This window comes from Acomys russatus, chromosome X (genome assembly GCF_903995435.1).
Source record: "Acomys russatus chromosome X, mAcoRus1.1, whole genome shotgun sequence".
Taxonomy (NCBI): Eukaryota; Metazoa; Chordata; class Mammalia; order Rodentia; family Muridae; genus Acomys; species Acomys russatus.
This window is the reverse complement of record NC_067169.1, coordinates 20,833,251-20,845,487: the sequence shown is the minus strand read 5'-3', so window position 1 is coordinate 20,845,487 and position 12,237 is coordinate 20,833,251. Positions and strand designations below refer to the sequence as shown.

Below are 12,237 nucleotides of genomic sequence, written 5' to 3'. Positions count from 1 at the left end.
GGATGGAAAGCAGATGCGGTTGGGGGTTTTAAAGTGTAGAGTTGCAGGTGGGGGTGGGGAACCTGAGCTGAAGGAGGGAAACCTTAGGAGCTGTAGGAGAGGTGAAGGGGACGTCCGCGGGAGGTGGGGGAGGGAGGGGCGGAGATGCTGGCTCCTGATTTGACAGAAGGGATGGGGGACAAGAGCACATTCCCCAGCTTAGAACCGTGATGTGGGGTGGGAGAGGTGGTGGTTGTACGGTGTTTGGCAGGAAGGGGCGGCCTCTCGCGGGGCAGGAAGCTACGCTAGGAAAAGAGGGAGGAGACTGCAGTGGCAAGCAGCGACTGCTGGAAGCTCTTAAGTGGCCCAGGTACCGCTGCCTCTGACACTCGGGAATTGGCTAGAAAGCCCAGCGCAGGGACTTCCTGGATGCTCGCTTCTTCTGCCCTGCGGCTTTCCTAGAGATCTCTTGGCCTCGGCTCCTCCTGGCTTTGCTTTCACAAGCACTCATTTGGCTGCTTGCCTGCTGATCATCCTTTGCTCCGGGCTCGCAGCGGAGGCAACAATCTTGTGTCCGATTTGGGCACGTGAGTGCTGTAAACCCAGACAGCAACAGCGGGCAGGTGAGCACTGGACTAGGTGCTGGAAAATAAGAATGGGTTCCTGCTTGTCAGGAAAATTGGAGGGAGTGCTAAGATTTGAGCTGAGGGAAACTCGGAACCGAGATTTGGGGGGCGGGGCACGGAGCAAGAAACACGGGAATCTTATACAAAGGTAGCCAGAAAGAGACAGATTCGTGGTGGGAGCTCAAAGGGAAATGGTAAGAAATATAAATAAGTGAGCACAGGCAGCAAAAGCATGGGTTTGGGCAGTACGAGCCGAGCGGGATGAAAAGCAGGGGGCAGTGGGTAAGAGACATGGGAACTGCATGGAGGGATATAGAGATATGATATTGGGGCTACAAATAGGGAATGTGGAGGTAGTGATGGGGGCAGCTAGGATGATAACGGAGCCAGTAAATATACAGAGAACCAGCCACCTCTTGCTTGGCTCTCACCCTCCACAACTTCCACAGCCATCTCTTCTCTAACTCTGTTGTGTAACCAAACAAGCCTGGAAAGAGGGTAATGCAGGCAGGCATTCAAACATGTTTTGATATCGAATACTGCTGCTGGACACATGCATATTGTGCACAGGGACTTCCCGATACACAGGAAAATAACCTTAATGTCGTATAGAATGTTTCTCCCTAGCTCCTCTCCTTTTACAGATATGAAGAGCCCTCACAAAAAAGCAGCTGCCAGAGAGCAAATGAGAGACGATGCAAGCCACCACATTGGCTCTCCAACCATTAAGAAGAAAAAAGCTGCTCAGAAGAGGCAGAGGAGCAGACCTTCATCCCGGTCCCGAAGGAACATCGTGGGCTGCCGAATTTCTCATGGGTGGAAGGAAGGCGACGAGCCCATCACACAGTGGAAAGGAACTGTTCTGGATCAGGTTCCTATAAACCCCTCTCTTTATCTGGTGAAATATGATGGAATTGACTGTGTCTATGGACTGGAACTTCATAGAGATGAGAGGATTTTAAAGCTTAAAATCCTTCCTGATAAGGTGTCGTTTTCTCGAGTCAGCGATGTGCGCCTTGCTAATAACATAGTTGGCAAAGCAGTGGAACACATGTTTGAGGGTGAGCATGGCTCTAAGGATGAATGGAGGGGGATGGTCCTGGCCCAAGCGCCAATCATGAACGCCTGGTTTTACATTACTTATGAGAAAGACCCGGTCCTGTACATGTATCAGCTTCTGGATGATTATAAAGACGGCGACCTCCGTATCATGCCTGAGTCCAGTGCATCTCCTCCAGCAGACAGGGAGCCAGAAGGAGTTGTAGATGGCCTGATAGGTAAACATGTGGAATATACCAAAGAAGATGGCTCCAAGAGGACAGGCAAGGTCATTCACCAAGTTAAAGCCAAACCCTCTGTGTACTTCATCAAGTTTGATGATGATTTTCATATCTATGTCTATGATTTAGTGAAAAAGAACTCGTAGTGTCAAATTTGCATAGTGTGGAGAGGCAAATGTGTACTTTGTAGATGTGCAAAAAATGTAATTTTTCAGTGTACGAAAAGCCTGAGGGTTTCTGATAACCCAGAATCTTTGCCAGCATCACTATTGTTTTGTTCTGAAAAATATTAGTTTGTGGACATGACTTGTTGTATGTAAAAACTTCTGTCTTGTGTAAGAGATGAGTATGTTTGGTGGATGGGAGATGAAGGAAAAGCTGTCAATGTTAAGCAGTGAATAAAGTACCATTATTATTATAATCAGTCATCTAAATATTGAATGAGGATTATTGGGTATGGTGTTGGGGGGGATTAGGGGTGGGGCGGGTGTGTTGAGAGGAGGTGACTGCTTGGAAAAGTGAGGAAGAAGAAAGAGGTTCCCTGGGGGCAGTGTGGTGTTTGCAGGAGAAACATACAATTGAGAGGGAAGTGGAGGATATCAGAAAGTGAGATCTTGGGCCTTAGAGGAAAGTAAAATAAATGGAGTCAGGAGAGGAGCACAACAAAGTTTAAAAGGGCTACAGACTTAAGTTTAAGAATGACAGGAGCTGAGGCTAAATGACTCCTAAAGCCAGGATGGAGATGGAGGACTTAGGGGAAAGATGAACAAAGGCGAGGAAGAAAGATTGCCTGAAGGCTTGTTTCAAGAAAAGATTATCAGCAGGACCCAGGGGCATTGGGGAAGCTTCAGAGACACAATAATAGTGCTTCTGAGGTGCTGGCCTGTGGGCTGTTTCCTTATCTTTCCAGAGCACACAGTACAGTAAACCTAGGACCTCAATGTCAGGATTCATTTCCTATATTTTAGGTAAACCATACTTCTGAAAAACGAGGCTCGCAGAATTTAAGAGATGCTATCATGAGTTTAGAACGTATTTTATCTGAGGGCAAAATGAAATCTTGCCGAGCTGGAGTAGCAGTCCTCTCAGTGTTGATCCTTGTGCTTTAATATCCCTCACCACCTTCAGGAGAGGCATCTGATAATTGAGCCTCCAGTCTCTCCACAAGATGGAGAAAAACAGACTGCATTCTTCTGTCACAGCGGCCTGTAACCACAGGTGGCTTCACTTAGTGAGCCAGCAAAGAGAGGCCCAGTGCCCCAGTAGCTTCTATTCTGAAGAGACCTCTCCCCTAAAGCCTCTGGTCCCTGACACCTCTTTTGGTACCTCATGGCCAAACTATGCCCCCTTAAACTCATGTTGCACAGTGATGGAAGTCCATGCAGCTGTTTGCTTGCAGATGATACAGATGCTGTGGGCAATAGGAGTGGGTACTAAAAGGCTGTATAACTAATTTCTTCAGCTGTATATAGCGGTGTGGATGGGTTGCAGCTGGTGAGCAGAAGAAACAGTGATTTCAGTAGAGTCCCTCAGAACTAGGGTGTCCAGAACACAGGTCTTGGTCCAGGGTTCAGTCCCTCTTTACCCTTTCAAAATGTTTCCTCTGGTTTCTGAACCCCGACTCTTAACTAAACTTCTACCTTAAAGAAAGAATGTTGTCTATTCTGTCTATGCAAGAGATGCATACATAATAGAGTAAACAAGGTGTCTTTGGAGACTGAAGAAACATTGTAGAAAACCCTGAGTCAAGACTGAATGCCTGACGAGTTACACAAGGCAAGTTCACCTCATCAGAGCAGAGTTCAGCTTTCTTTATACGTGACATGACTTTGACTAGCCAATATCAGCAGATTGCCCAGGAGGCACTTTTAACTAGGTTCTGTGCTTTGTTTTGTCTTTGAGCTTTATTATTTCCTATTGAAAAGTAAGAGTTTTCATTTTTCTAAGAGTTTATACAATGTATATCCATTGATGGACTGCCCTGAAAACCAAATGAAACAAACACAGAGGATAGGAAGCACGTTCTAACAAAGACACAAGTAGCTGGTAGAGTGGGAGGAAGGCTTCAGCCCACTTAGGCTCTGAATGTTCCTGATGTCCACTCCTCCAGATGTCCTTTTCACTCTGATAAAACACACATTTGTTCCCTGGAGATATCTGTATTTGTAAATTTGAGGCTAAACCCAGAGAAATCTGCTGTCTCAGTCCATTTGTTTTATCTTCTTTCCACAAATATTTACTTTGGGTGGTCTCTGGCACTTGTTGAGACAGGCACTGATGCAGCAATGAATAAATGAAGTCAATAAAAAAAAAAAGAAAAGGTTCCTAGCCTCTTGGGGCTTTCATTTTATTGTGGAAGTTAGGCAATAGCCAAGAAAAGTACATAGTAAAGTTTCATTGGCCTTGTGCTAAGGAGGAAAACAGTAAAGCGGGGCATGAGGGGGGCGGGGCGCGGGCGCAGGGAAATGAAAGCGCACAGGTGGTAGCCAGGGAAGGCTACACTGAACATGTCACTTTTGAGTACAAGCCTGAGGGTAGTGTGAAAAGTGTCCTGGGGCAGCAGGCAGGGGAATGTACATTCCAGATAAACTGATAACCATTGTTCCAGAGCCAGAGAAGTCCTGGAGTGCTTGAGGAAAAGCAGACAGGATGGTCCTGTGGGTGGGGTTGAGGGAGCTAGAGAGCTGTAAGGGGGGAGTCCAAAGAAGTCACAGAGGCTGATGAGTATGAAAATCTAGTGACCTGCAAGGTACAGTCTCTACAATAGAATTCTATTTTTACCTGAGTGAAAGGGGAAGGCATTCAGAGAGTCAAAGCAGTGGAATAGCGTGTTTTGTGTTCCATTTTACCAAGATTAGTTTGGCAGTTTCAGAGAATTTTCTCTAAGCACTTGGGAATTAGAGCAGGGAAATAAAACATAACAATGAAACTTAGCAAGTGAAATGGGCCACATTTACACACAGGGAACCTCAGTCACAGGCCTGGCATTTCAAGTGATAATAAACATTATTCTATTCAGTAAGTGGTACTAGATTAATTTTTTTATCCATATGAAAAAATAAAATAGCTTTATACCTTTTAAAAATCAATTTCAAATGGGTCCTACTAATACCCAAATAAGAAAAGCAACACATAAAACGTTTAGAAGGTATTATAAGAGAATGTTTAATTTTGAGCTTGGAGAGTAGCTAAATACTAAAAGCTCCAAAAGTACAAATTAAAAAGAAGGCATATGCCAGGTGTGGTGGTGCACACCTTGAATCTCAGCATTCAGGAGGCAGAGGCAGACATATCTCTCTGAGTTCGAAGCTAGGCTGGCCTACCTAGCAAATTCCAGTTCAGCAAGAGCTACCTAGTGAGGCCCTGTCTCAAAAACATTACGATGAATATAATTAAAGTAAGATAGAAAACTTTCTAATTATAAAAGGTATCATGAAGTAGGGAAAAATAAGATTTGGGTGCAAACCAAATCTGTGTACACAGTTGAAATAGGATAAATAAGCCACAGAAAACTGGACAAAAGTTGTGAGTAGATAGTTCAGAAAATCAGTCAATGTGCATACATTCCCATAATGAATCACCTAATTAAAATGTATATTCGTCTTACTCCAACATAATGCCCTGAAAGTGTTTTTTTCTTCACTTATGATTACTAATGCATTCCAAGTACTTAAAAAAAGAGTACTTAGAATATACTATGAACTTCACTAAGACTCAAGAAAATAGAAATTAGCATCACATATGATCTGACACACAATTAAATCAGCAACATGATAGTTGCCAGTATGCTTTGACTCCTTATACAAATAACGATCTATACAGTACTGGTGGGAATTTAAGTTAAGAGAAGTTTGGTGCCATAGTGTTTTTAAAGATGATACACTGCTAGTGCCTTCATCCACATATTGGTAGGAGGCAATTCTGTGTCTGTCTCTTTCATCTGGTAAATAAGGTAGTGACTGTTCTCCTTTTTAGGCTATCTTTTGGAAATGTTTGAGTAGCAAACAGCTTAGAAGGCAGAGATAATGTCTGGGTGTGAAATAAGAAGCAAGTTTATAGAGGATTTGGAAGATAAGAGTGTATTCCTCTGGAGCAAGGGGAAGGAATTCTTACCCCAGTTTTAAAAAAAAGGTTTCTTTCAATAGTAAGTAAATAAAATAAAGCTTTATCCCTGTGTAAACATAGTCCACAATAAAACACAAAAAAATAAATTGAAAGGAGGCAGCTTTATTGCTTATTTAAAGGATTGAATAAAACAAATTTAAATTTTTTAAGAAAAAAAAAGCCTCATGCAAGAGTCTAAATTGATGCTGAAAATTCACAGTAGATCACTGTCTAAAAATTGTAAATGGTTCTCTTTTAGTACTATTATAGACATTATAACTGTGAGTGAAGCCGTTTCATAAGCTCATGGGATAATTTAGGATTTAGCACAAGTGCTTCTCTAATTTTCTAAATTTTCGCTGTAGAGCTGCTTCAAGATGTCCAAGAGGAACACTCAGATCATATGTGGTCTCTGACAAAGCAACAGATGTGTTGCTGAGTTTTGAAGTAAGTAATCATGGGGCAACACTGGAAATCAGAAAGATCAAAGTAGAATGAAGGATCACAGATTCAGAAATGTGGAATAAGAGCACACTTCACCCAGGTTGCATAGCCCATGAAGAAGGCTCTCCTTTCCAGGGTAAAAGATGAAGAAAAAAAAAATCCAGTAAACTGTCAGCATGGGTGCTGGCAATATAGCTACTGGAAAGTTTAGAAGGCATATAGCCTTGTGAGCCACTTGCGTAAGTAACCTCAATCCAGCACAGAAGCTATGTTTTGGCAAAGAGTATCACTCATCTTCCAGTGAACTTGCAGGGAACAATAGTAGGGAGCCATTTTCATAAGGGAACCTGCGTCTGTATTTGAATTGTTTTAGGGGTCAGAATTCCCTGCATATCCCCATTCATGGAATACCACAGATCCTCCATTATGTTCCCACTGGGTGGCTGCCCCGCACATCAGATCTGGCTCAGTAGAGTCTTAAACTTGCTATACGCCCTGCACTGTATATTAAAACAGGAAAAAGCAAGTTGCATACCTTAAGAACTAGAGAATGGGGAAGGAGCCTGCCCTCCTGGCCCAGTGTTTTAGCTATCTGTGTGAATTCCTACTGGCAACAGGACTTAAGGCAGTCAGTCATGCTTGTAATTCTAGTCATTTCTCCCCTAGTATAGTTCAGAACGCACAGAATGGGGAAAGAATTTCCTGCTAGTGGCTGCTCTGCCTACAGGAAATTTGCCGGAGTGGTCTTTATCAGTGCTACCCTTGAGCTGTAACCTTATCTCTGTAGTGTACAGCCTAGGGAGAGCTGGAAAGCAACTGCCTGGATCAAATTGCTTTCTGCTCTTGTTCACTCCTGGGAGCATTTCAGATGCAGGAGCTAAAGAAAACAGTCCTCGCTGTCATCTCACCCCTGGGAGTGGATAGGCAAAATAATAATAATAAAAAAAAATGGTCATAAGAGGTATTTTGCCTAATTTTAGCCATTACCCAAGGTTGTTTTCTCCCTTGAAGGCACTTTGGCTGAAGCAGTTCCAGGCAGAATAGACCCAGCTACTGTCTAGGTGTACCAAGCTAGGGAGACCCAGTAGTACTAGGGAGATAACTCCCGGAAGAGCAGAGAGATAGCACACCTCAGTTTCTGGTGCAACAACAGCAATATAGTCCCCGCTGCTCACAGTTTCTGCAGCCTGATTGATCAAGTATTACTAATGAGTGTAAGCAATACAGAGGGGGTGCCATGGCTCCTGGCACTGCCTCCTGCCATGAAGCGCTGCCTACTCAACAAATAAGAACTTCTTACATGTCCCTCAACCAAAGAATGGATAAAGAAGCTGTGGTACATATACACAATGGAATACTATTCAGCTATTAAAAATCAGGACATCATGAAATTTACAGGCAAACGGATGGAACTGGAAAGGATCATCCCGAGTGAGGTAACCCAAACCCAGAAAGACACACATGGTGTGTATCCACTTATAAACGGATACTAGCCACATAATACAGGATAACTACACTACAACAGAGAGACAGAAACATCAACCAAGGACCATGTATGATGTGGACCTAGACCCACTGCTCAGATGTAGTAGCACAGTCTCCTTGTGGGTCCCATGTGTGGAGAGTAGGGACTATTTTGGACATGCACTCTGGCCACCGAACTTAGATCACTTCCCCCTGGCAGGAAAGTAGGAAGATGTTACAGCTAGTACAGATGAGACTTGATAGACTGAGGACAGATGTTAGGGGAAGAGGGCTCCCCTTTCTGAGCATTATATTAAGGGGGGAGGGAGAGGAGATGAAGGAGGGAGGGGGGATTGGGAGGGAATGAGGGAGGGGGATACAATCAGGATGTGAAGAATTTAAACTGCAGAACAAGCAGGTAATTTATATTGCTAATCCCACTATATAGGAAATAGCTCTGAGACTGGCTGAGACATGAATGTCTAGGCATAGACAATGCTTCCTGTTGGCAAAGTTATAATTTATAAAACAAAAACAAAAAACAAAACGTTAGACCATTCACCACTACTGAGTGGTGCGATCAGCGCTGGCCAGAGGCTCTTACAAATAAGAGAAGTCACATTAATGGTACTTGAGAGAGTCCGATCAGCTCCGAAGTCAGCTCTTTTTGTCACATAGTAGATACTCCACATACTGTACTGTCTATAACACAATTAACTCAAGGGCTGACATCTCAACTCCTGTGTCACCTGCAGAGATAGTGGGGCCTAGACTCTGATGTATTATGTCCAAATGCACTAATAACAGCTGTAGAAGTAAAAAGAGATACTCGGTACACCAATGAAAATAAAAACATTTTCAGTGAGAAGGCCATCCCATAAAAGTGCTAAAATACCCAATATACCAGATATGTCTATCTCAATATAAGGACAAAAGAAATAAGAAAAAACAAACTGCTGCACCAACCAAGGACAATACTTCAGTAAACATGGAACCCCTTCTCAGATCTAGCCAATGGACAAGACATTCTCCACAGTTGAGTGGAGAGTGGGGACTAGCTCTGTCATGAACTCTGGAGCCCCATTTTTGACCATTCCTTGTGGTGGGGAGGCCTGGTGGCACTCAAAGAAAGAATAAGCAGGCTATGAAGATAAGACTTGACAGCCTATGACCATATAGTGGGGGAGGAGGCCCCCCTTGGTCACAGACCTAGGGGAGGGGAATAGGGTGAAAGCTGTAGGGAGGGAGGAACAGGAGGATACAAATGATCGGATAACAATTGAGATGTAATCTAAATAAATTAACTAAATAAAAAAAAATTAAAAATACACAGAAAAATGTAATCCTTAAAAAAAAGGTTTCTAAAAACTGTGTGAATGAAAATTTCTGAAAAAAAGTTTGTGTCTGGCTGTAGAAAAAAACAACAATGGAAATAACTAACACTCTTGGAAGATGTCTGTCTGCAGAGATTAATGGACCAATTGGAATTTCAGTACTGTGGAAAGATTGGAATTTTGCAGGTCTTGAGTCTAATTACTTACTCTTGAGCTAGTTTTAACTCCTAGAGCAGCCATTCCTTGTCCAACCCTGTATCTGATTGAACACATCATGATAATAAACAAAAACCTCTTAGTAGTTATTAACTTAGCAGAACACTAGCTTCCACCAATCCCAGAGCTGAGAATACTATGAAATAGCATGTTTGCCCTATAACAAAATCTTCCCCCATCTTCCTGTACCTGCCTCTCTGGTGTACCCACCAAAGTATTTTAAACTTGTCTTAATTTATGACTTTCTTTGTTCTGTAAAACTATAAACATTTTATGAAACTGCTCCCATGTTTGAACATGGAATTTGGAGTAACCTAAATTGGTGTTCCCAAGCCATGGGTACTCAAAATGGCTCCAGAATCAATTCTCTTTTACTTCCTTTAAGATGAGAGCTCTGGTTTTTATGTCAACAATAGAAATGGGTGAAATGCATAGCAATCCAAAAGAGTGATGTTTTAAAGAGCTCAGTGAGATGGAAGAAAATGCATATAAACATTTAAATGAAATTAGGGAGATAACACAGAATACAAATGAGAAATTCAGGAAAGAGTTTAATAAATATGCAATAGAAATGTTGGAAATGAAGAACCCAGTAAGTCAAACAAAAACCACACTGTCAAGTCCAAAGGCAAATTCCAAAAGACAATGCATAACTGCAGAAGTGATAGTCTTAGTTCAACCCAAGCTGGTCTGCACAAGGATTTCTAAGAACCTAGAGCCAGCATGTCTCAGGAACACGCAAAATGGGCTCGTATCTGTAGAGGCTGACACTTCCCTTGGCAGATACTTGTGGTTGTATATCAAAACCCTCATGGGGGCCCAGGCTCCTTCAGTCCATATTCAGAAGCATTTTTTTTTATGTATTTTTAAAGTCCAAGTTAGTTTTCTGGCCCCTTTCACCTCCCTCCACTCATCCTCCACCATGCTAGCTCTGAGGCTTCTGCAGTTCACAGGCTTTCTTCTTACTAGATAAGGTTTTCTCTTGCCCCCACTATTCTTAATTTCTTGAAGATAGCCCTGGTCATATCCAGTGTGTTTCTTTTTTCCCTCTGCTCTGGACTTTTCCAGAAGCCTCTGGATGCTTTCTGTCTGTTACCTACAAGTAACTCCTCCGCCCTCTCACACACACCAAAAAGGGGTTGAGGATGTAGCTAAGTCTTAGAGTGTTCAAGTTACATGCAAGAGGTTTGAGGCTCAATATCCATTACTACAAAAATTAACACAATAAGCCAGGTGTGGTGGCGCATGCCTTTAATCCCAGCACTCCAAAGGCAGAGGCAGGCAGATTGTTCTGAGTTAGAGGCCAGGCTGTTCTACAAAGTTGAGTCCAGGACAGAGAAACCCTGTTTCGAAAAACAACAAACAAACAAACAAACAAAAAAAAACCCCACCACCAACAACAAAACAAACACACACACACACACACACACACACACACACACACAAAATGAATAAATAAATAAGCAAATACGTATAGTAAAACCTTAAAACATAGCAGATAGCCAAAACACAAAGATGAAGACAAAAAGAAAGGAACAAAGTATTATCATTACAAAATTACATGCTGCACAGCAGGTGTGGCACGAGGAAGTTTATTATTGTGAGAAGGGCAAGGATAGAGGGAGAGAAGATATAGTCTGAGTGAACCATGAGAGAGACAGACATACAAAGGGTATTTATGATAGCATGGATAAGAAGAAAGGGCCTTTGAGCTTTGATCAAGCAAGCTTTTAGTGTTTTGGCTTTTCTTTGACTTTCAGCTGAGCTAGTAAGCTTTTGGATTTGGGCTTTTTGGTTTTTCTTTCAGCATGTGAGATTAGTAGGAAGGTCAGCTGGGTGCTTTCTCCGCCTCTCTGAGCTACCAGGTTCTTACTGCAGCATCTGGCTCCTGAGTCTTTGTTAGTAACATTTACTCTCCTTAAAACAACAGACACCATTTACAAATCCAATTCAACATCACAGAAGAAAGAATTACATTGGTTTTACCCCAGGGATGTAAACATATGAAATAAAATATGCCACACAAATAGAATGAGTGATGCATAGCATGTCTTGAATAGGCACATAAAAGGCACTTGCTAAAATTTATTATGCCTTCTAATAAAAGCCCTGAACAAATAAGGTTGGGGAGAAGATAGATTTTAGTGGGAGAAAGAGGAAGTTGAATGAAGGTGTGGAAATGACCAAAAAAAATCATCACATACACAAAATTGTCAAAGAATAAAAATATTCCTCCTGTTACTAAAACTGGAAGAACAAGCTAAATCCAAAGATAGAAGATGAAAGAAAAAATACAGAAAGAAATTAAATATAATAGGATGCATAAAGCAAAGCGGCAACAGAAAAATTAGACAAATCAAAATTACAAGGTAGAAAGGAAGACAAAACTCAAACATGAAAATCTAAAATGAAGTGGAGATATAGCTTGGATATAGTTTATGCATTGGCAGTTTGGTCCTAAATGTGGTAGTGTTGAGATAGTGGACCTTTAAGAGTTGGGGCTTTAAGCCAGGCATGGTGGTGCACACCTTTAATCCCAGCACTTGGGAGGCAGAGGCAAGACGTTGGTGAGTTAGAGGTCAGCCTGCTCTACAAAGTGAGTCCAGGACAGCCAAGGGCACACAAAGAGACCCTGTCTCAAAAAAAAAAAAAAAAAAAAAAAAAAAAAAAAAAAAAAAAAGAGCTGTTGGTGTTCTGTTCAGGAAGTTGTGCCAATGAGTTCAAGACTCTTCCCCACTTTCTTTTCTAATATATTTAGTGTATCTGGTTTTATGCTGAAGTCTTTGATCC

At 42.1% G+C, this 12,237-nt stretch overlaps 1 protein-coding gene across 1 annotated transcript; it reads left to right on the top strand.

Moving 5' to 3' along the window:
* Positions 1 to 280: 280 nt before the first annotated feature.
* Positions 281 to 2,305, top strand: Spin2b (spindlin family member 2B). The gene is made up of 2 exons (XM_051142137.1): positions 281 to 602; positions 1,250 to 2,305. The coding sequence occupies exon 2, from the start codon at positions 1,252 to 1,254 to the stop codon at positions 2,029 to 2,031; it is 780 nt and encodes a 259-aa protein (XP_050998094.1). The 5' UTR covers positions 281 to 602; positions 1,250 to 1,251; the 3' UTR covers positions 2,032 to 2,305.
* Positions 2,306 to 12,237: the final 9,932 nt, after the last annotated feature.